At 33.0% G+C, this 25,838-nt stretch overlaps 1 protein-coding gene across 3 annotated transcripts in view; it reads left to right on the forward strand.

The window, feature by feature from the left end:
• The window catches only part of Phc3 (polyhomeotic homolog 3), an 81,170-nt gene extending 57,045 nt beyond the window's left edge, over nt 1-24,125 (forward strand). For 2 of the 3 annotated variants that reach the window (XM_071615480.1, XM_027942120.3), the window contains 6 exons: nt 498-748; nt 4,581-4,740; nt 7,446-7,560; nt 9,375-9,507; nt 9,607-9,838; nt 15,060-24,125. In XM_071615480.1, coding sequence (XP_071471581.1) covers nt 498-748; nt 4,581-4,740; nt 7,446-7,560; nt 9,375-9,507; nt 9,607-9,838; nt 15,060-15,214 — 1,046 coding nt within the window. In that variant the 3' untranslated portion in view covers nt 15,215-24,125. Of the gene's footprint in view, nt 1-497; nt 749-4,580; nt 4,741-7,445; nt 7,561-9,374; nt 9,508-9,606; nt 9,839-15,059 lie in introns of those variants that run through there. The other variant, XM_071615481.1, reaches the window with a different exon arrangement.
• Nucleotides 24,126-25,838: the final 1,713 nt, after the last annotated feature.

A 25,838-nucleotide genomic window follows, 5' to 3' on the forward strand; every position in this document is an offset into this window, starting at 1 on the left:
ATTGAAGAGGGAGGTATCTTATTGCTTGAAGTTAAGAGTGATGGCCTGTGTGATATTTTGTGGATTTCATGATCCTTTTTTTATTTTCAAATTATTTATTTGCCTTTCTATCCATACCACCAGGAATATAGAAGTAGGAACATAGGGAATTTAATACCTGTGTACTTTAAAAAACAAACAAAAACCACCACCCATTTTTGTAATTACTCTTTGAGTTGATATTCTAAAACATTTCCTGACTCACAGGGCAGTTTTTTTTTTTTTAAGCCATGTGTGGATGATAACTTTGAACAAGTTGACCTCTTTTATAAAATGGAGATAAAAGTATTTCTACTTTATGATCACTGTGCAGATTAAATGAGATAGTAAATACTAAGTTCTTAGAACAGTTTTTGCAAATAACATATTGAATATTATCAATAACAGTGTTTATTCTTGAATGCTTTTTAAAGACTTGCATGGACAAAATGCTATAAAATAATTTTTTTTTTTTCCAGAGGAAGTGGAATTACCTGCTGTGGCATCAGTCAGTGCTTCAGTAATTAAATCACCATCAGATCCTTCACACGTTTCTATTCCTCCACCTCCACTCTTACTTCCAGCTGCTACCACAAGGAGTAATAGTACATCTATGCCCAGTAGCATTCCCAACACAGAAAATAAGCCTCCACAGGCTATTGTTAAACCACAGATCTTGACTCATGTTATTGAAGGCTTTGTGATTCAAGAAGGATTAGAGCCATTTCCTGTAAGTAGCAAGCATATTTGTGGGTTTTTAAAAAATTATTATTATTCACATAACATTATTTTTTAAAAATTGTCTATTCTTCTATAAGAGAAAGCTTGTAATTTTATTTCAAAAAAAGTTGACTTTATCTGGAATTTAACATTCTACACACTTTACATATGTAACTTCCAAATATATTTCTACAAATTTTATGCTAGCTATTTAGATGTATAAAGTAAGGAAAAAAATGAAAAAAATTCAGAGTATAGAGGCATTACATCTGAAATTTTTAGAGTCAGATAGTTGGAAGTTTACTTCAACAAAATAAACCTTTTCATTTTTTCTTTTTGACGGAATTGAAACAACACTTAGTACATTATTTTAAGAATGGTATTTTCTTTATGTGATTTTTTTGTGAGTTTTAACTTAGATACAGACAGTATTAACTTCTCAGTGCCCTAACACTTGAAGTTTACCAATTTATCATTTATAATTACCAGATAGTTTTCTTCCTAAATTTCAGCCTTTGACCAGATTTTTTAAATGCTTTAAAATGTTCACCTCAAAATGGAGGTATTCTATCACTATGAGTTTTACAATTTGAGATTAGCTGTAGCTGTATGTAATTTATATGATAATATCTAGAGATGAAAATTTTTCCTTAGAAAATAAATCAAGGACAAGTAGACATGTAAAAACATAAACTTCTCTTGAAGATCTTTGAATCATCTATTTTCAGATTCATGGGTGAAATTTTTTTTTTCAGTTGTAGTTGGACACAATACCTTTATTTTATTTATTTACTTTTATGTGGTGCTGAGGATCGAACCCAGCGCCTTGCACGTTCTAGGCAAGCCCTCTACCGTTAAGCTACACTCCTAGCTCCGAAAATCTGGTATTTTGATAGTTGCTTTTGTGGTGTTTTCTGCATGTGTATATGTGTGTTAATTTGGATTTCTTAATATGTTGGTATTGTAGATGGAGGAAGTCTTTTCTCCCTACTTAAACAAAACCATATGTGTAATTAAAACGTTTTTTTTGGATCCTGGTTGTGCTGCATACTGACCGATTTTGTAAAGTTATTCAACCTTTCTGGTCTTCATTTTGCTTGTCTGGGACATGGAGATGTTTCTTTACTCTTAGGGTTGTTGTGAGAATTAAACGTGCATACATTATTCTGTGTAGTGACTGACACATAATAGCCATAACAATTATTCTTTATTATCACTAATGATAATTAGAACTTTTGTTTTCCAGATTGCACAAGCAATATACATGTTCTAAATGAGAATTTGGGAAATGTATAAGACCAAGTAATATCACAGTGTGTGTATGTTTATATAATCAGAATTGTCATTATTACCTATATAGTCCTACTTTCACATCATAAATTTTGTGCATTTATCATTCCATATCTTTTTTTAAAAGAGATCTTTTTTAAACTTTTTTTTTTTTTTTTGATACTGGGGATTGAACCTAGGGTCACTTTACCATTGAGCTACATTGCCAGCCTTTTTTATTATTATTGAGACAGAGACTCACTAAATTGCTGAGGCTGACCTCAAACTTGCCATCTTCCTGCCTCAGCGTCCAGAGTCGCTGGAATTACAGGTGTGTCCCACCATGCTGGGCTCCCTTACCATATCATTAATAACACTTTGGAAAAATTTTGTAAGGTTTCATAATCCACTTTATTGACAACCATAATTTATGTAATCCTCCCATCATTGTTGTATTATTTTAACGTTTTCACTGTTGAAATAGTTCTGTGAGGCTGGAGGTATAGGTTGTGTACATGCTCTAGCATGTGTGAAGCCCCCCACCACCACAGAGAAGAAATTCTGAAAGAATTCCTTTTATATAAACCTTTGTCCTCCTTTCAGTAATTTTTTTAACCTAAATTCATAGAAATAAGATTATTTTATCATATTACATATAGCCAAATGACCTGATATATATTGTAAAATTATTTTATGGAAAGATTAAATTTATTCATCTGTGAAAAGTATATGGCTTTGGCAGCACTGAATATTAGTTTCTCCCATTCAGGAATAACTTCTATAAATTTTTTTGAGGCAATTCAATATCTTAATGAAAGAAACAAAATTTTAAAAATCTGTTTCATTTTAAATGCTGATAATACTCTAAAGTTAATTTTAGAAATTTTCATTAAGCTGTGATTTCCTTATGTGTAGCTGATACAAAAGATTTAACCAGCAGTCTGGAGAAGAAAGATATTCTAACCATCCTCTTTTCTTTCTTTCTTTTTTTTTTTGGTACCGGGGGTTGAACTTGGATGCTCAACTACTGAACTACATCCCGAGCCCTATTTTGTATTTTATTTACAGACAAGGTCTCACTGAGTTGCTTATTAGTGTCTTGTTGCTGAGGCTGACTCTGAATTCTTGATCCTCTTGCCTCAGCCTCCTGAGCTGCTGGGATTACAGGCATGTGCCACCTCACCTAGTATCTAATCATCATTTTTTAGCTTAAGGCTTACCTGGAGAATCAGTAAATGTGTGTGTGTGTGTGTGTGTGTGTGTGTGTGTATGTGTGTGTGTTTAATTTCTCCTGAAAATAGTTCTGAGTATTCAAATGAGTATTCATGATAATCAGGTAACTAAACATTGTGAATATGCTGTTGATGTTAATGTTAACAATGTTTAAGGACTTTCCTTTTGTGATTTCAGTAGGTTAGGTTGCTGACCTACTAGAAGTTAGGAGACTTGAGTTCTAGATCTGATTTTGCTTTTATAAAGCAATAACCTTAGTCCTTTTAAAGAGTTTCCTTATCTGGGGCTGGGGTTGTTGCTCAGTAATAGAGTGCTTGCCTAGCACGTGTGAGGCACTGGGTTCGATCCTCAGCACCACATAAAAATAAATAAAATAAAGGCATGCTGTCCATTTAAAACTAAAAAAAAAATTTAAAAAAGTTATAAAATATACACAATGTGGGCTGGAGGTTATAGTTCAATGGTAGAGTGCCTGCCTAAACATGTGGGAGGCCCTTGCTTTGCCCCACTACTTAAAAAATATATTGTTCATCTTTTATTTGTGTTGCATTCAGATGGAAAACACTAAAGTTTCTGAAGGAAAAAGATTAGTCACCACATAGTACTTGAGAGAGAATTGTTTAATTGAGTAATGTTTTTTAAAGTTAACAAAAGAGCTGGGGGTATAGCATGGTGATGGAGCTCTTGCCTAGCAACCTCAAGGCCCTGGAGTTTAGTCTCTACCACCACAAAACAAAAACAACAAAGGAAACCCATCCAGCTCCTAAATGTACTAATGGTTATAGCCTTGCTTGGTGTTGGGCAGAACTACTGAAATATTCATAGTGTAGGATAACCTGCACTATGTTTGTATTAATTCTGGAATTACTAAATCAATTACTTGCCTAAACTAAGACACTAGTTTCCATTTCACAAAGACTTTGAAGCCTTTGCTCTGCTGGTAACTAAAAATAAGGTGTTTGTGTTGAGACTTCACTCGCCTGTAATCCCAGTGGCTCTGGAGGTGGAGGCAAGAGGATTGAAAGTTCAAAGCCATCCTCAGCAAAAGTGAGCACTAAGCAACTCAGTGAGACTCTGTTTCTAAGTACAATACAAAATAGGGCTGGGAATATGGCCCAGTGGTCAAGTGCCCCTGAGTTCAATCCCCAGTACCCCCCCTCCACACACAAAAAAAGAGACTCCTTAATCCTTAGTTAAAAAATGAAGCACTAAATGAATGGAGCCGATCACTGAACAAGTAAATTTTCACAAGTATTGTTCATTTCAAGAGATATTTTAATCAAATTATTTCTAGATATCTTTTAGAGATTATTTCATTTTATTCTCTTTCCTTTTTAAAGGTGAGCCGTTCATCTTTGCTAATAGAACAACCTGTGAAAAAAAGGCCTCTTTTGGATAATCAGGTGATAAATTCTGTTTGTGTTCAGCCAGAGATACAGAATAATACAAAGCATGCAGACAATTCTTCAGACACAGAGATGGAAGACATGATTGCTGAAGGTGTGTGGATTCACTTAAAATACCCTTTAACTTGTACTGTTTGAAACAGGACATGGATTTTTACTCTTCACAGATTTTTACTTAAAATTTTGCATTTTTATTCTCATGCAGTACATTATTTGACTAAAATAATGAGAAAGCTAACCAGACTTGTAGTGACCAAATAATTAAAATAGCAAAATTGGTGTTAATTTGTACAATGTGTTTGACATTTGGGAAAAGTTTCATCATGTATAAGAGAAAATAATTGTAAGTTTTGCATCAAAGCAACAAATTCTTCTTTTTCTTTTCTTTTTTTTTTTTAAAGGAAACTTAAGTAATAAATACCATTTTACTGAATTTGCTTAAAAATTTAGAGCTTCTGGGTTGTTTGGCTTTAGACTTTCCATATTTTGATGGGTGAAACCAGGTTGTATTGAAATTATATGATGGATATACTCTTCAATCAATAGATGATTACATTTGTTCAGAGATAAAAATATCACTAAACCTCCTTACTGTCAAAGAATCTTCTAAAATAGACTTTATTTCAATAATGAATAGTCCATAGAAGTCAAACTGGTATTCAGAATGACTGAAGGAAAACACAAATAAACACAAAGTTTTGGGTTTTTTTTTTTTTTTTTGTTTTTTCAAATGAGATTCTGAAGGTCTACTTTTGTTAGACTATTATCCTTAAGCCATATATCTCTTTGGTATCTCCCCCTCTCACCAGCAAAAACAGTTTCTGTTCTTCATAAGGTATTCTAACCTGTTATCAGGTATTATATATTGTTTTGTTAATGTTAAAATAACAACTTTGAAGCAAAGGTTTGGCTGTAGCCTGATCTTGGAACAACTGAAGAAATGGACTCTTTAGGGTTGTATCAGTAGTGTAGTGGTTAAGTGAGAGGTTCTATCTCTGTTATAGGCTTTTCAAAGTTCGATCAGGTGATAAGCATAACAAATATAATATATTTGGGAGTTCTGATATTGTGTCCCAGGAATGTGTGGTAAGATGTTCTGACTGGGACACAACTGTGTCACAACTGTCAAAATCATCCCTAAGTCATTGGAAGGAATGATTTTTGTGTTTTTTTTTTCAATTGTGTTGAGACTGTTTCTTCCTTATTGCAAATAAATTGATGACTTCTGCTTTTGAAGTCTAAAAGTCTAAAGACTTTTAGAATTTCCTTAAAATAGCCCCTTAGGGGCTGGGGTTGTAGCTTGGTGTTAAGAGTACTTGCCTAGCATGTAGGGTTTGATCCAGAAAGGAAGGCGGGAGGGAGAGAAGAAAGGAAGGATGGACAGATGGACCACTTTTTAGTTCATGATTTTAATAGATAATATATTTGGAGTCCCATAGTGTCAAATATTATTTCAGAGTATGTTTTTCTTACTGCCTTAAACTGGGATAATGTGAGTGGCTGAGCTTACAGAGTACATGCCCTTCATATTTACATTTTTAGAGTCCCTGACTTCATCTTAATAAGTCTTTATTAGAGTAATATAGAAAGAGTACATATGAGCTCATAGCTAAATGATTTAGAGTGCTTTTTAACTGCATATTTTATATGACTTAGCATAGGAATTATGATGCAAGAAAATGGTAACATATGATAGATTTACAAATTTAACAGGTTTCACTAAAGTATTTCTTGAGCACTTATATATCTTATTACTTTTAGTTCTTATGCGAAAAATAGGAAATGGAACTGTCACATTTTTCATGCCTATTGTCTTTTGGGCACTCATTTGTTACTTAAGTTCTTTGGGAAAGGTATTGTAAGCTCCATTTTACAAAGAGAAAACTGGGTCATGAAGATTAAATTGTTTGCTTATAGTGACTGCTTCTGAGTATTTGAGGATTTAGTTTGGAAGCTTCTATAGGTTCTGGCGTGTGGTCTAAAGAATAAAATGTAGTGGTAGAAGGAGAACATTCTACTTTAATGGGAAGCATGATGAAAAAATTATCAGCTGTTGAGAATTATGAAACAATTTGTGATTTTTTTAAAGGCTTAATCTGTTATTTTTTATTAAATACAATATAACTAATAGGAACTGTTTTACAATTAGATATATTTATCTTTATATGTTCTATCATATATCCTAGCAGCTCTTTTAGAGTTATTTTTATATGCTCTTTTAATATCAGACATATCAAAAATGCACAATTATGAAGTTATCCTCATACTTTCAGCTAGAATTAAGGCTTCCCTACTATATATCTCCACAGCACAATTTTTTAAAATTCACATCTCACACAGTTTTTTGAAAGTGTTCTTTGTGGAGGATAGTGATTATGTCTTATTCATCTTTGTTTCTCATAGTGTTTATAAAGTTTTCATATTTTAGACATGCTGGATCTTAGCAAAATGAACCTTTAAAAATGTTATACTCAGGCTGGAGATATAGCTCAGTTGGTAGAGTGTTTGCCTCGAATACACAAGGCCCTGGGTTCCATCCCCAGCACCACAGGAAAAAAAAAAAAAAAGGAAAAATGTTATACTCATTTATATAGAGAAAAAGTCCATATGATTTTTATGTGGAAGAAGGAGGTGGTTGTTTTTGAAGGCTTTGGCTCTGCCAGAGGGACTATGAATTAAAAAGCAATGGACTATTGGTCTAGTAGCAGTATTTAACCCATATAGAGCTAAAAAAAAATACGCTACAATTAACTTTTTGGAACTTTTCCCCTTTGTTTTATTTTATTTTATTTTTTTTAGAGACATTAGAAGAAATGGACAGTGAATTGCTCAAGTGTGAATTCTGTGGGAAAATGGGATATGCTAATGAATTTTTACGGTCAAAACGATTCTGCACTATGTCATGTGCCAAAAGGTATTTCTGTATTCTTGAATTCCCTAAAGGACAAGACAATAACCGCTGCCAAAAAAAAAAAAGCCTCTTGTATAATTTAACAATAGAAAATGTAGATACTGTAATTCAGAGGAATAATTAGGCATTATATGGAGCTACATTGATATTATGTTACTAGATTACTATGTTACTAGATTATGCACTGTGAAAATTACCTATTCATAACACTTAGAATCAGTTTTACAGTGTAATATAATATTGAAGTATACCGAAATGGTTTTTAATCATCCACTTGTTTTACCAGTACTGAAATATTTGGATTTAATTTATTTTAAAGTGCTTTCATTTGTTTGAATCATATTCTATACATATTTTAGGTTTGTTATCGAATAACAACAGATAAGTTCTCCGCATTGTTAACATCAGACAGAAAAATATCTTTTCTAAATTAATGTTTTCAATGGTAATTATTAGACAAAGAGTATTAATAGCAAAAAAAAAAAAAAATGTTGTTTCTTCATTAAGCTTGTAACTCCTAAGTGTAGTATTATCAGTACCCACTCTGATATTTACCACTAAAGTTGATTTTATGCACAGGTTGGTTATTTTGAAATTCTCTGTTCAAAAAAGTAATTCTCTTAAATTCCCTCAAAGAATTTAAGATCTTAATTTATATACACCAGTGAATTTCTTTCTTGAATATTTTATTTTGTATTGGTGCCACCAAAGTATACATAGTAAAACTCTTATTACTTGTTTCCTCCAAAAATGGATTATTTCACTTGTCAGTCTATTATTCAAGTAGTCTTTCATATTGATAGATCTGTAATAAAATTATATTGAACTCATGTTTTAACTTAAATTCTTAATTTGCACATACCACAACATGCAAAGTTTTTCAGAAATTTGTTTCTACGATAATTTTGTTTTATTCTTTCTAGGAGTGAGTTGGCAAACTCACCCAGAACAAGTTCTTCCTGCTGCTTATATATTTCATGACATGTGAAAATTACATGAAATTCAAATTTCAGTGTTTAAATTGAAAAGTTTTATTGGAACACAGCCATGCTCATTTAGCAGTTTCTGTGGCTGCTTTCACACTACAGTGACAGGGATGAGTAGCTGTCATAGCCCATAAAACCCATGGCCCTTTATAAGAAAAGTTTATCAGTCTTTGTTCTAGGGCTCTGAGATCTCCTAGATGGTGTAAGACTCTTTAAAACAGCATCATGCCTTATAAAGATCTGTGTTCAAAAATATTAGGCAGTCTGTGGATATAAAAGAAAAATAAACCAATTTTAAAGAATCAAGATGTCCTTCCAAATTTCCTGAATAGTGAGCACAGTGCATTTGTTGTAACTTTGAAATTCCAACTTTATATATTTTTACTTTGATTTTTATAATATTTAAAAAAATTTACTAACTGCTTGAGATCCTCCCTCTACCACATCAATATCTTTTTTATTAATCTCTCTTCAGAAATTATTACTTGGGAAAATACCAGTTTGAATAGATTCTAAATATTTACTACAATTTTTTTTTTTTCTGGAACTTTGAATGTTTTTGTTGCTATAAAAATTAGTTGTATTTTACAGAAAGGTTCTCACTATCATGATGTAATCGGTATCTTTTTATAGGTATCCAGTGTTATATTGAGATGTATTATAAATACACAAATCCATTGACTAATTTGGGCTTTATTTTATGAGGTATTATGTTCCTTAGTGAAGAAAAGGCACTTCCTGATTCATAATTGCACTTTAAGTCATAATTAAACACTAAATGGAGTGTCTCATGTCATCATTTAATATTTTTTTCTCATTTGAATTTCCTAGGTACAATGTTAGCTGTTCTAAAAAATTTGCACTTAGTCGTTGGAATCGTAAACCTGATAATCAAAGCCTTGGGCATCGTGGTCGTCGTCCAAGTGGCCCTGATGGGGCAGCAAGAGAACATATCCTTAGGCAGGTCTGTAGAAACCTTGCTTTAATATACTGTACCCTTTTCAGAAATGGCAAAGAAAATGCAAAATACAATGCTGTATTTTACTTGTACTACATTTTCCAGCTTCCAATTACTTATCCATCTGCAGAAGAAGACTTGGCTTCTCATGAAGATTCTGTACCATCTGCTATGACAACTCGTTTGCGCAGGCAGAGTGAGCGGGAGAGAGAACGTGAGCTTCGAGAAGTAAGAATTAGGAAAATGCCCGAGAACAGTGACTTGTTACCAGTTGCACAGACAGAGCCCTCTATATGGACAGTTGATGATGTCTGGGCCTTCATCCATTCTTTACCTGGTATGTAATTCACCATTTTGACTTTAATGTTTTTCTTGTGTATTGACACTCAGGAATGATGTTAGATCCATCCATATTTTTGCACAAAAGGGCTAGAGAAATCTGCGTGTATGTATAAATTAAATGGCATTTGCTATTGAAGTTTGATCTGTTTCCTCTTGCTTATTCCCTCAGCACAACTGGGTATTTTTTCATACCCCAAGTCGATAAAAACTGACTAGTCCTGCTTCTGTGACACCCCAGCTGGTGAAGATATTAAGGTGCTCTCTTCTCTTCAGTATTAAGGTGCTCTCTTCTCTTCAGTCTGATTTCTCTCGAGAGGTCAGTAGAGAGATTGAATCAGACACTTCTTCCCTTCTACTCTATTTTTCTATTCTATTTCTTCTTATTTCCTATTTTAACCTTTACAAAAATGAAATGAGACTAGTATTTTTTAAACATTTTTGAAAGCTAATAAAGACATATAAGATGATAAAATTTTGGTTTCTTTTTAAAAAATCAAGCTGGTTCTTTTAAAGGAAGCAGCATTCTTTAATTCCTTTCAATAAACAAACTTCAACAGTTGAAATTCAGTTATTGATTCTAATATTGAAGGTAATCTTCTTATTTATGTTTTCCTGTTCTCTCAGTTTGATACTCTTTCCATCAACTTAAGTCTCCTTTTTTCTTTAAAGCAACAATAATCTTCATATCCACTCTCTCCAAGGGGTGGGCAACTAGAGACATCAGTTGCTCATGATGAGACCTGTACTGTTTATATATGTTAAGATGATATATTTATTTTAAATCAGCAAATCTTACTCACTTTGACTTTAGAGTATGGTAAATGAGATTTTAAAATGTTTCCTCTTGGTTTTGTGAATCATATTATTTTTCTTGATTCAAGATTTCTAGGATAATATATCTCATCAGAATTATCTACCAGACTCCTATAAACAAATTATTTAGCTATTATTGCTGACTTTCTGTAAAGGTGACCAAAGTCTCAGAAGAACACTTACAGCTAATGTGGTATGCAAGAAAATATATTTAGAAATAATTTTAAAAGCTGCTGCCCGTTTTAACTTACATACAGAACTCTGGTGTTTTATTAAATATAGTTTTTATAAAACTTTTATAAAATGTTAAAATATGGCCATTTTAATAGAAAGATGGAATTGTTTAAAGCAGGTATACTTTTTTCATGTGAAAATTTTAAGCATATGCCTAAGAAAACTAAGGTCTGAGTTAATTGCCCACCATGTGGGTTTATAACCTGCTTTAAATTCAATATACTAGAGGATAGTGAATCTTCATTGGTTGTGGTTTTAGTATTTAATAAAACAAATTTTACTCTTGGGACCAGTATAGTTGTCTTAGGAATTACACTGGAATCTGTACTAATCATCTGGGGTTGCACTTTGATTCTATCATCTTCAGTAGTCCTCATCTTCCAATTGGAGCATGTGATCTATTTGTGAGTCTCCTTTCTCATTTGGGAGAAATACTCCTTTCCTTTTGGAGAGGAGAGTTGGTATACATCCTTAGGAAATTAATTGCCCAAATAATTAATAAATAATAGCTATTAATGATTCTTTTATCACTTAATGTGGTTTTTTGGGCTAATTTTCCCAGGATCCATTTGCTCTATTGCTACTATTGGCTGCTTTATTAGAACATAGGCCAACTTTTTGTGTCCCATTCGTGCTTCATTTGAGGTTAAAAAAAAGAAATTCAACTTATTACTGCTAAACTTGGGGTGCTTGTCAATGAGTTAATCTAGGCACTTAATTTTGTTTTGAGTTCTTTAGAGAATATTATCCTTAAAAGGAGACTGCCTTATAATTTATAATTTCTTGGTGCTGTTTTAGAGTCTACTTAGTGTAACTCTTTCCCTTTACTGATAAAATGGGAGTATTTCTTGACTGCTTTGACAGGCCAGATAAGCAGCTTATTTCTGTGATCAATTACCCCACCTTTCTTAAATTTTTTCTCTGAATAATGCCTGTAGCTTAAGGTAAATCTTATACCAGGACATGCCTGTATCCTCTGGGCTTTGTGAATTTCCTTTTGAGTCTCTTTTACTTCATTCAGGACTGTTTATTTTCTTGGAGTAGTGTCTTCCCAAGCTTTTCTCGTGGTATGAACATGCTCATCAATTTTGTAATCTCTTGTATTGTTTCTTTCCAGGGTAGACTTCCTTCCCCTTCTAATTAGGGCACCTCTATTTTACTGCTAAGGTTTTCTGTTCTTTTTGTATATCATCTTGTTAAACATTCTGTTGGGACTGTTTGTGCTTACATGTAGTACACACATCTCTCAGAACTGTCACCACAGTTAAAAACTGTCTTATAACTTCTCATGCATTAAAAAGTTCTCTATAAGAACAATTCTTATTTTCAAAAAATTATGTGGGTTATCTTCTTTAACTCTTCCTTGTGTGGTGAATTACCTTTTGAAAAGATTATTCTGTATTATGTGGATCAACAAGATTTCTCTACAAGCATGTAAAATAGGGAATTATTTCTTCAAAGTACGAATATTTAACTGGTATTTTGTTAAACTAGTTTTGAGAGTTGTTTATTCTGTATTGAGTGATAAGTGATCTTTTTACTAATCTTACTAATCATTTTTTATGTAGGGCATTTTTTAAAATTTTGGGTTTAAATGGGGAAGTGATTCTGTTCATTTGTAGGGATCATTTGAGACCTAGTGCAAACGTCTCTGTCCATACTGAGAACTACACTGTGCTTGGTTCCCCTGAGGTAAAAGCAGAGCCGACTGGTTGCTTCAGTTGGTGTATATTTATTGCACATTACTGAGTTCCAGCCATTTTACAGAAGTATAAACTAATGTCAGAAGCTCACAGAACTTCAGTTCACTGTATCTTGAGCACTTGGTTTTTTAAATGTTTTTCTACACTGAGTTTTTAGAAGTGTATTCACTTCTGTTTCCCTGTTCCCCTGTTTTAAAAGGCACTTCATTTTCTCATATTTATACTAATGTAACTATATTTTTTGGAGGTTGGCGTAAGTTAGTTTTGATCCAAGTTTCTCAAAATATACTTTCCTGTCTAACGATGCTGTTTTCCAAATCACTTTTTGTTCTTTATTATTTTACCAATACTTTTACTGTCCACCTATGAAAAGACATCTGATCTGCAGAGGAATCTCTCAATGCAGAGGAATAAGAGCGTGCTATATATTTTCCTTATGGAGAACTCATTTCTGTTCCCAAATATAGCTCTTATGGTCCTCATTACTTCTCATTGCTCCTGTTTTCTGAATCTAAGTTCTATCCTATCTTTCTCTTTCCTTTCCTGTGTTCTTGTAAGTAAGACTGAAGAGAGAAGAACACTAGTTCTTTCATAAAAAGAAGGATGAAGTCACAACTAGATGCAAGATTAGTCAGTTTTGTCTGCCCAGTTTTGTTGAGAGCTACCTCTGGGAAAAGAAAAGGGGCTTTTCTATGGTGAGTAATCTTTCATCTCTATAGTTTCTTTTAAATGATACATGGGCAAAACCATAAACATTCTGTAGAGGGTACCAAAATGCTGACTTTAAAAAATCTGAGAAATTATTAAAATAGAGAAATTGAAGGGCTGGATGCCGTATAGGAAATAGTAAAGATAAAAACAGGACACAGGAAAAGAAACAACTAAGAGAAAAGGTGGCCTCACAGCTGAACACAAAAAAAGTGATTTACTCTTACAGATAATTCTTCTGTAGTAGAGTATATTTTTGTTGTTTATATTTTATTCACTTATTCAATTCTTCACTCATTCATAAATATATGTATTTTGCACCTAAAATGCTTTGCGTTTGGTGCTGACGTTATTAAGGTAGGAGACATCTCATACAAACGAGAGGATGATATATTTGCAATAGAAGACAAATATTATTCTAACAAATTGTGATGGCCAAGGTGTAATGTAATCATTTCTATTCTTCATTATCTTTTAGTTTTTTTTTTTTAATTTTAATTTTTTTTTAGTCATACATGACAGCAGAATGTATTTTGACATATAATACATACATGGAATGTACATACATCTTTTTGTTTTTGTATTTTCTCTTTGAATGCTAATTGAGTAAAATAAAAACACTTTAAAGTTGTTAAGTTTTTAGTTCATTTTCATTCTTTCTTCTTGGCTTCATCATTCATTTCCTAACCTATTGGTTTCTTTACCTCTAATACAGAAGTTACTGAGTAACTTGGATGTGCAAAAATTTTGCTATATACCAAAAACATTTGAGGCTCAAGTGGACACTAGTATTGTTACCTGCTAAACCATCTGATTTAAACTGAATTAAAATATTCGTTATTTGTCAGAAGATTGGCATGGAAGTTCATAATTTCAATGAGAATGTGTTTCTTAAGATTTAAGGTTGAAATTATAATTTTTTTATACCTTTATTTTTTTATGTGGTGGAGGATCAAACCCAGTGCCTTGCATGTGCTAGGCAAGTACTCTTCCCCAGCCCTGAAATTATAATTTAAGTAGCATATTTCAGCAATATTACAATACATTGATAACTATAATCTCAAGGGATTGGGTCTGTCCTGAGTGAACAATATTTCAGAGATACTTGGCAACAAAGATTATAATTTAGAATAAGGTACAAATGATAATGAAAATGGTATTCTGATACTTAAGAAAATATTTCCAGATTATCATTTAAATAGCAGAACATTATATTCCTTTTAAATTTTTTTTTGGTTGTAGTTGGATATAATATCTTCATTTTATTTATTTATTTTTATGTGGTGAGGATCAAACCCAATGCCCCGCCTATGCCAGGTGAGCGCTCCACCACTGAGCCACAACCCAGCCCCAGAACATTATATTTCATTCCTCTGTACCTATATGTGAAGGATATATTATACAAAGCTCATGAGATGTATCTGCTAGTTAATCCAAGCATGTGTGGCATGCTTCAAGGTGATAGAGACCTTTTTATGAAGGAAACGTTATGATTACTCTGTACATTTTTACCTCTATTTTTAGAGCAAGAATTCCAAGGAAGTCTCTTTACACAGATTTTGAATTTTTATTTTCAGAATGCCAACAAATACTCTCTTTTTCAAGGATGAATCCCAGGCTACTGTATATAAATTTCATTTGTTTATCAACTTGTATTTCAGATTCTTAGACCCAGTGAGAGTATAGCTATTGCTGTTAGGAATTATGTCTAGTTGTCAAGTATTTAATTCTAAACTCCGTCCTCTGATTAAATTCCAGGTTGTCAGGATATTGCAGACGAGTTCAGGGCACAAGAGATTGATGGACAGGCCCTTCTCTTGTTAAAAGAAGACCATCTCATGAGTGCAATGAATATCAAGCTAGGCCCAGCCCTGAAGATCTGTGCACGCATCAACTCTCTGAAGGAATCTTAACAAGAACAATAAGGCTTTGATATAACACCAGTTTTACTCTTTTTTAAACAGACTTGTAAGGTAAAGGCCTAAGTTGGCCTAGAATATTACACTTATGATAGATGGCCAAGCACACTGGGAACTCCACATCAAGTGTTGACATTTCTTCTACAATATAATTATTCATCATACATTTTCATGATTAGTCAACATTGGTAAAATTGATTTTACAGGTTACATGTAACATTGAAAAAGCTGCTATAAAGGGCCATGGTATTTTTCAAAGAAACATGTTATGCTAGATAATTTTTAAAAGTGATGTTTATCATTAATATAAAGAATTCTTTTGAAAGTAACTTGATGATTTACACTTCTCTTTTGATTCACTTTTCTCATACATTTTTGTACTCTATTCATTCTCTAAAGGTTGTCATAAAGATATGGAATGATTTAGGAGTCCAATGATGGGATCATATGCATTGAAATATCAGTTTGCGTTCTTAAAAATGTCTTTAACAAGTGCTCTAAGAAAGGATTGTGTTCTAGCATAAATGATACTGATCTGGAGGTCAAAAGAGTTGATTTCTATTTCAGATAATTTGGCTTGCCTGACAAGTTTTCCTCTCAGAGTTTGTACATTTAGAGCTGTGCCTCTTGATAGAGATTGGTTTGCTCTCCAGGGAACATTTGCCAACATCTAAAAACATTTTGATTGTCACAGATCAGAACTGAGTTTGGGTGAGGTTGCTACTGATGTCTAGTAGGAGGCCAGAGATGTTACAAAATGTCTTACAATGTGTAAGCCTACCACAACAAAGAATTATCTAGTAAAAAATGCCACCAGTGCCAAGGTTGAGCAGCGCTGATGAGGAATGAATAAAAAATGTTAATTCTTTCACTCAAAGGAACATTTTAAAGAGATGGCTCATAATGAGGAAACATGTGTAATGGAAGTATTATTCAGATAGCATTAATGTTCTGAAGTATTTTTCCAGTTTATTAAGCATAATAGAAAAAGATAAATCCATAAAATTGGTCTGTCAAATAAAGACTAGCTTACAATTTGACACTCAGTACTGATTCATATTAGTTATCTTTCTTATCTCTGTGCTGCGCACTGATGAAGGCATGATATAATTACACTTAAGAACCAGGGCACCATTTTCTGGTAAGGAAGTTTTGGGTGGATATGTGATTGCACTTTGGATTTCTTCTAGTATTGAACATGCACATTCCTTTTTCCTTTACTAAATCTTCGCATGCTTCCTGCAGAATACTTAACAAGTGATTTCTTTTGGATGATCAGATCTAACTTAAAAAAACTATGAAGCAAAACTTTTTCACTAACTTTTCAGTTAGTTTTCTATAGAACTAGGACACTAAAAAAATTGTGGAGTCCTGATAGCTTTATAGTCTTGGGTGTCAAATGTTTTATTTGAGAAGACTGTGAAAGTTTCCGTCATTTCCTATATCTTATCTTTTACATGTGATTGAAGGAAAATACACTGATATTTGGCCACGAAGTTCATTAAGTGAAAACAGAGAGTCCGTGAGTTTCAGTCATTTCACTGCTCTTTTCAAAAAGATTGCGTTGAGCTAGTAAAAAACTAAAGATGTCACAAGACATCACAGATATTTATCTTTTGGCTTTGTGTACATTAGAAAATGTTGATTATTTTTATACAAAAATATAGCGGGTAATTTTTTTAATCTTTAGATGCCTCTTGTTTGAATGTATGCTTTGTGGGATTCTTTGTGTAGTTGTTTTTAAAAAAGATGTTTACTGATAGTCATGTGTAGGGTTAGAATGTGTAATATAATGGAAGGCTCATGTTCCAGACCCACAATAGCTTATAGTCTATGTTACATATTTCTTTGTATCACAGTTTTAATTATTGGATTAAAGTTCAAGGAAAGGTAGGTACTCTACAGTTTTCATTTATTAGTAGTTAATCATCAGGACATAATTGTGATGTGCTTTTCCCCTCATCTTGCAATTTCAGAACATAAACATATGCTAAGCAGTATTAAGAGATTGTCCATGTATGGAGGGAGGGAGGCACAAGGGAAAATCTCCCCTGGAATTAAAACTTTATTGTAGTTAATCCACAGTTAATATAAAATTGATTTTTCAGGGATAGCTCCTCTAGCAATAATTATTTATCTCCCATAACTATTTTGTTTATAACCTTTAAGGTATTAACTTTGAACTATGTTGAAAGTTCCTTTTATTTTCTTCTTCTACTAATGTAAGTTGTTCTATACTGGAAAACCCCTGTGCCCAGAGGAGTTTCTGTTGGAGAACACCTACTTATGGTCCTTGTAATTCTGTTGTAACCCACTCAAAACATACCTAGAAGATAAACTTGCTTTTTTCAAGTGAGTTGATTTAGAAATGGCTCATCTGTTTATCAACTGGTAATTCTCCCATTGATGCAGCTATTTCTTTCTAGATGATTTAGTCTTCTTAATTTCAAACCTTCTTATAGATAATGGATATATATGATACTGATCGTCCACCTCTCCTGAAGTTTAGGCAGCTTCACTATGATATATGTGGGGAGAGTGCTATTGTTTTCATTTCCTTTCATATTACTGAGTGTTTTAGGGTTTTGGCTAGGGAGAAGGAATAATAAGCAAAAGGGAACATGGGGGATTCTTCCTATTTTTGCTATCTAAATTTGCATTTTTTAACTTCTTTAAACTGTTGCACTCTTTTCCCATTGGGGGTGGGGGGAAGACCATAATTTTGAAATGTTAGTTGCTTTAAGCTTTGTGTTCCTAGTCAAAAACCTTGAAAGAGCTGGTTTGTAAAAATTATTTTTATATGACATTAATATGCATCAAGCTTTGTGTAGACATGTGTAAAACACAGCTCTGCAGCTTTGATATAATCAGTACAGTAAAAGAGTTGTTGTCATTCTTTGGCATATCACTTTTTAAAATTTGCTATGGAGTCCTTTAAACAGAACTTTAAGTCCAAGTTTAAAGGCCACCTAGGGATAGAGAAGGCAGAATGGAATTAAAGAAATGTTAATCAACAAGCTTGAGAATGGGAAAGCCACAGACCAGGACATTGGCCTTTTTGTTATTGTTGTTGTTAGTTTAGCCCATTTCAACACTGAACAGATTGTTTTACTTTTGATGTTAATGTTCACATTTTACCTAATTTAAGAAGGAAATGATATTTTAAAAGGTATTCCACTGTTTATTTTTGCTTCCTGGTATGCAGAAACACCCAGAATAATACCTAAAACAGGTATTATTGTGACCATGCCTTTGAATAATTTTTTGACATACCTAATCATATATTGTGTGAAACTATACCAGACATTTATTCACAAAGATAAGTCTTGGATTGATCTCTGTCTTATAGTGCTCCAGCTCTCACTGACATGTTCAAGTAAATTTCTTAAAGCCTAGTATATTTTCAAGGTTTTGGTACCACCAAGGCACAAATATAGTAGGGAAACAATGGAGTTGTATAGTCTTAGCCTATGCTTTTATGTGTATTAATTTTGGAAATTATTATAGATGTAAGTGAATGAAGCTGACATTACTACTGTGTCCAGTGGGTAAAATCCCTGACTGGAAACCCTTAAAATATTTTAAAGTTAAGTTTTCAACCAGAAGATGCTGGTTATAATTTGTGGTTCAAAGACTCTCATCCTTGGTGAGTGGCAGAAAATACATGTTGCCTACTGGTACTGAGCATTAGCTGAGGGCCTGAAAGGGCTTCACCTCACTTCCTCCCCTAAAGCCTCCAGCCCCCACCAAAAACTGCACAAAAACTTTTTTCTTAGACCTCTGCTTGAATACCCGGAGAGGATTTTGTGATGGGGCTGATTATAGAGGTAGCTTGGGAGGCCTAATGTCTAACAGTTATGTTTCAGTAAAAACTTTGGGGCAATGGAGACTGGCCCTTCTATGCAAATTGTTTGCTCAGTCTGTTTCTCATGCACAAAATGTGAAACTAGTTGTGTCCTAAAGGTTTTGAAGGGGCAGGGGAGGGGTTGGAGGAAGAAGTGGAGGAAGAGACCAAATAGGAAGAAAAGCATTCCAGAACCAAAAGGATCTAGAAGAATTTACATTACATGAAATCATCTAATGTAAAGGTGGCCTTCATCAATAGTTCAAGATAATAAATTATAATTATTTGATTCCAATTTTAGCAGGTTTGTTTTAGCCTTTCATCTCCATGAACAAAACACCCGACATTAACAACTTAGGAAAAGTTTGTTTTGCAGAGGTTCTGTCCATGGTTGGCCAGCTCCATAGCTCTGGGCTCAAGGTGAATTAGATCATCATGACAAAAGGTGTGTGGTGGAGAATAGCAGCTCAGACAAGGCAACCAGGAAGCAGAGAGAGCTCTATGTTCACCAGGGACAAAATATGAACTCTGAAGGCACAACCCCAGTGACCTACTTCATCCAGCCCACTCTGCCTGCCTATAGTTACCACCACCCAGTTCATGCATATCAGTGGATTAGTCCACTGACTAGGTTACTCCTCTCATAATCTAACCATTCTTGCATTGTCTCATGCATGAGGTTTTGGGACCTCATACCTAAACCATAATAGGGTTCTGGTTTCTTTATTTTTTCCCCTTCTCCTCCTTTCTTTCTTTCTTTTTTTTTTGGTAGTGGTGGTAATGGGGGTCCTGAACCCAGGACCTGAAACTATCCCTGAACTACATCCTCCAGCCTACTATCATTTTTACTGGGTTAAAATTTGCCTATAATCAAACTCACTGTTTATAGCACCAATGATACGTACACTAGTAATTTTTGATTTCTGAAGATGAAAGCTATTATAGTTGAATATGTCAGAGATTCAAAGGTTCATTGTTATAACTGAGTGGCCAGAATTATGGAGTTTTCATTTTCAGATACTACAGTTGAATCACCTTTGTAGACTTGTTATAAAGAAAGGTATTTTAAGATAGCATTTTGTGGTTGTGTCTCAGTCTAAGAATTGGGTGACTAAAAGCTATAGTTTTCTCTTTACTAGTCTGAATTTCATTAAACACAAGCCTACCTCTGTTTCTTTGGTGCAAAGCAGAATGGATTGTGACATGCACTATTTAGCCCACATTCATTGATACATTTTATAAATTTATTTAGAACATTTGATGAAATCAAATCAGATTGTGGTTAAATTTAGATAAGCACAGATACACTATTAGGAAAAATTAAATATGCAATCTTATTAAGATTTAATTTCAACCCATTAAGCTGTACATCTTAAAAAACATTCTTTGGTTACATATCCCTCTTTTCTTTTGTTAGAAGATTATAAAACATGCCCTATAGTTTTCTTCATAGCAGCAGTACAAGCCATTTCTTTGATACAAAATGTTTAAAATTATACTACCTTCTTTGGAAAAAGTGTTTCCTAAAATTTTTTTATAATTTCCAAAGTTTTACATGTTATTTTTAGAGCTTATTTAATCTCTTTTAAATTATACTATGAAAAGTTCTTTCTGAAAGTTGTAGGGCACTAATACAAATATAATCATTACCATCATATTCCAGAGAAGAATGGGGAGTCCCTTGCAATCATTTTTAAAATCTTAAATTTAGCATCTTAATGCAAGCTCTTCATTTTACTCAGACACATGCACATAACCCTTGCAAATGTCATGTTCATGGAACTTTTAGAGAACTATCTACCACAAATGCTATTTTTTCCCCTTTTTGTAGCTTGTGAACAATTTTATTTTCAGATGACAATTTTAATCAAATGTTAGATAAAAGATACAGAATTAGTTTGGTTAAAGCTTTATACTTTAGAATTTTTTTTTTCTACTGCCTTTTGAAAAATATAATTCTCAGTGATACTGGTGATGTTTAGTGAGAATCCATAGAAGAATGTGTTGTTTAAAAGAAGTATAGTAGTGAGTGAATTTTAATTTGGAAAAAATGAACTAATTTTAAAAGGTTCTTATGCTTGCATGGCATAGTTTTAATTAAATGTAAAAGTAATGCAGTAGAATTCTTTTTAAATTGCTAAATTAACTCCACTAATCACCTTAAGGATTGATAGCTGCCATCATTTATTGGTTGAAAAGTTAAACTTCATGGCATGTTGTTGAGTGTTAAATCTATGTTTTGTGGAGCTTTAACTGAGGGCAGTGAAAAAGCTCATGCTTATATGAGAGGTGGGTGCCCTTGAAGTAAATATCAACCTATTTTAGAAAGGATTTTTTTGTGCTTCAAGTAAACTAGAGGTGTCCAATGTTTAATTTTTTTTCATAATACTTAAAAGTATTCTTTTTCTTTGGATAGTATTAAAAATGAGTAGAAATAAATCATATACTTACTAAATTAACATGATAAGCGAACCTAAAACACACTGGCTTGGAGACTGAGTTTTGACTTAGTTGGTTAATTAGCTGTGTGTGCACTTTGAGGTAACTGTTTTTAACCTCTTTGAATGTGCAATGTGGTGCCTACACTCTTCAAAATGTTGATTTGGATTTAAATCATCATTTGTATACCTCTCAGCTCTAAAGTTACTATGGTAGGCCACAAAATGAGATATTTTTAAAGTTGCTCCTACTCAGTTCTTTTTTGCTTTTTAATGGTTCATTTGATACTTAATTAGTAAACATCCATTTTCTGTGTCACTTACTTGCTCTAAGGATTGAGGTAGAAAATTCATACAGACAAGGAAATGAGGACCTTTTTCTAAATGCTACCTATTAACTACTGAACATAAAAACACATATGCATATTGACATTCATGCACTTTCATCCATTTAGCAAACCATCTGAACACTTATATTGTTTATGGAATACACGATGAAGAAACTAGTAAGTAAAATCTTCCTGACCAAAGTTCATTGTGGCTTAAATGAACAAGGTCATAGTTAGTACTAATTAATGTACTGAATGTAAACTTGGAACTGAGGGGGAATTTTTTATGCTTTGGGTAAAAGACTAGATGGCATAAGGGGTTTGAATCAATCACAGTTCTTGTAACATTTCACATACTGCACATCAACTGACCATGCACCTGATAGGCTACAAAATTAAGGATCCTTTAAGAGCTTATATTTTGAGATTGTTGTGATATCTTTATTTGGTGCTTGAGTGTTTCAGAATTGTGGCTGTACATGGTGAGTGGTAGAACAATGATTTACCGCACATTTTTAACTACAAAGGCTTTCTATACAGTATTGACACTGTAGCAGTTTTTCAAAATTGAAACGTCTCAAAGGAAATCACCAGAATAGTTTTTTTTTTTAAGCTAGAAAGATTACAAACAATAAATCTTGTTGTATTTTAAGGGTATTACAGATAGCTACCTTTTAAAAATATATGAAAATTGGTAATAAAAAAGCCTATGTATTGCATAATAAAAGGGTGCCCTTTAAAATGCAGAACTGCTGAAGAAAAAACAGTTCCCTGCTTGAACTGGCAAGAATCCAGGAAGTAAACATGGAATGGGAAAATCAATTAATTGGGTAAAATTCCCTTGTCACTCTGGGATTCTGTGAATCACATTGTAATTCTAGCTTTAAACATTAACATCAATTGACAGTAATATTCTCTATAAAGATATAAAACGAAAAACTATTTTAAACTTTTATGCATCAGAGTTGCAGCTTTTTAAAGCAGGAAAATGTCCAACAAAGTGTTCATTTAGAATCTACATTAGACTCTTTCAAACTGTTCAAAAACACTTAACTTCTGAAGTAGCCAGATAGCCTGGGTTTTGTAAATTGTTCCATGAAACTAGTTAAAAATTACTTTTAAATTTTTAATTTTTAAAGTGTTCCTAATTTTTCAGATATTTTATGCTATTGAAATGCCTACTATGTATGTACTTTAATATATGTATATATGTTCTTAAATTTTAAAAAGTCAACTGAGTGCAAAAGATGGTGCAATTTTGGATATATAATTCCCACATTGTTTGATTAGATTCCCAGTCACCTCATTTAAAAAAACAAAAAACGTTTTGTTTTTCCCATAAAGGGGGAAAAAGTCAAAGTTACAAAAAGTATCTTCACAGTAAGGATTACACTTGCAGTGAAGGCTGGATGTTACAGACTCCAGTGCCCACGGATAGGTGCTGCTTCGGTGGAAAGGCTTTTCAAGGCTCTTGATTAAATCAGTACCTTTTGACTTGTTGCTCATTAAATTTTTGTTAATTTAACAAAGGCAAATTGTTGTGAAAAATTGTTTCAAAAATGTTGATGCTTCAAGTACATTAACTAGTTTAATTATTTCTTTTGGTTCCTCCAGTTGTTCTAAAATAGGACTTTCATATTATCAAAACCTCAAAAGATGACCTACCTGGGATGAACTGAACAAATTCACCAAGGGAGAAGGAAAGCATTTTTTATCTTTACTGAAAAAAATTGAGATTATATATAGATGTATTCTTACATTGGACATTATTAATAGAGTCCTCCTTATGGGAAATGGAATAGTTTTAGCACTCTTAGCATTAGAATTCCTAGACTGGTGTCTATAGCTACAGTTTTAAAATGTATAACCTGAAAATGAAGTTAATTTTGCATTATAAGAGCACACCATGATCTATGTAAAAAGTGTTCATTTGGTGTATTTTTTTAAAAAAAGAGAAAGCACTTTCATATTAACAAGTAGCATGTGTATGAATTTTAGATTTTCCTGTTGTGTCTATTCAGTGAAGTAAGATTGAGCATTCAAATGTTTGTTGATGGCAACATTAACTATTAAATGAAAGCACCTTATACTCTGCTGCTTAAATTTGCTTGTAATTGCACCTTTGTTAAACCTGCACATTTTCACATAGAATGTTGTTGTAACATTGCTTCATGTGGGTCTGGATAGAAGATAGTGGGCCTGCAGGATCATTTATTTATATTGTTTATATTACAATAATATATTGTAGACCATTGTAAGTTCATTTCTTTACAAATAAAAGCCTCTTCCATTTGGCTGGTCTATTGAATTCTTTTTTCTTTAAGCTTATGCGATATGGGGAGAGATTGTAAATAGTTTAAATTCTGATTTGAAATCTGCAAAGAGTATAGTTGTTACTAGTTAAGCTCAATATGTTTAAAAGTATTTCATTTCTACATTATGGCCAATTGGAAGACAATATATATATTCAGAGGAAAAAGTAACAATGAAATAAGAAGATCCAGGTTTAGACCTTTCTAAACCATTTAAATATATACCCTATTCACTTGAAAAAAAGATTACTTCAACTGAACTTTGGATACAGTTGGCTATTTGCATTGTTTTTTTAATAGAACATGTGATTTTTATTCCTGAATTCTATTTTTAAAAAATATTTTTAGTTGTAGATGGACACAATAACTTATTTTTTTGTTTGTTTGTTTTTTAATGTGGAGCTGAAGATCGAACCCAGTGCCTGACACATGCTAGGCAAGTGCTCTACCCCTGAATTACATCCCCAGCCCTGTATTCTCTTTTTTTAAATTGTACCATGCAGTATAGTGGTTCTCTTCTGTTCGGTATCTGCTGTTATCAGACCGTGATCACAGCAGTGTGTAAATGATTCAAGTCAAGCCAAATAGTCATTTCCTGAGAGTTTACAACTGAAACTAGGAGGTGCTTTAAACTGGAATAAAAGTCCTTGGCTGTTGGCAGCCAGAATGCCCACCGACAAAACTGGAGAAATTCCTAGTATTTTACATCATCATCTTGCCAATAAAGAGCTTTTTCTTAGAATAGCTCAGATTGGGTTTTGTATTACAGGTGGAGTATTCCTTATCTGAAATGCTTGGGACCATAAAGCTTTTCAGGTTTTGGAATATTTGTATATACTTTACTGGCTGAGCATCTCTAATTCAAAACTCAAAAATACTCCAAAATTCAAAACTTTTTTCAGTGTTAATGCTTAAGTTTCAGAATTCAGAGCATCCTGGAGTAGGGGTGTTCAACCTGTACTCAGAATTCAGTTCCTAAATTCCCAGCAGCATTTTCCATCTTGTCCTCCTAGGTGGCTAGTGGTAACTAAATAAATGTGTGCTCAAGGAAATGATTTTCTTTACTATGGCACCTCAAATCCGTAAGACACTGCAATTTCAACTGAAAAATAATTAGGAAATCACATTCTTTACATTTGACTCTAACAAACCATTCTTTTGAAAAACAATGAGTGGGAGCATGAACTCTGGAGCTAGACCTCTAGGTTTGACTCTCAGCTCCCCTAATCATTAGCTGTGTGATCTTAAATGGGTTTCTTAATTCTGATGTCTTAATTTCCTTATCTGTAAAAACGGATAACAATAATACCAATCAGAGAGTTGTTTTAAGAATTAAATCAGTTGCTGCATTTAAAATACTTAAAACAGTTCTTGGCACACAATGCTTCCTAAATCTTTGCTGTTATTAGTGCTCCATAGCACTTGTTTTAGGACATTTTCAAAAAATGGAAAGTAATCCATTTGTAGATCATGAACTCAATGGGTTACAATTAGCATTTGTAAAAAATGACACTAATTATGTATAATGTAGGGATAAATATTTTTATGACACATAAACTTCAGTATGTATATAAATGAATATCACTCCTGATGTAAAAAAATATATATCTTACTATAAATGTGAAAAAAATCCCAATTTTAAAAAATGGTTTAGATTCATGCAACATATATTAGTATATGTAAATGGTGATTAAA

Source organism: Marmota flaviventris, chromosome 8 (genome assembly GCF_047511675.1).
Source record: "Marmota flaviventris isolate mMarFla1 chromosome 8, mMarFla1.hap1, whole genome shotgun sequence".
NCBI lineage: Eukaryota > Metazoa > Chordata > Mammalia > Rodentia > Sciuridae > Marmota > Marmota flaviventris.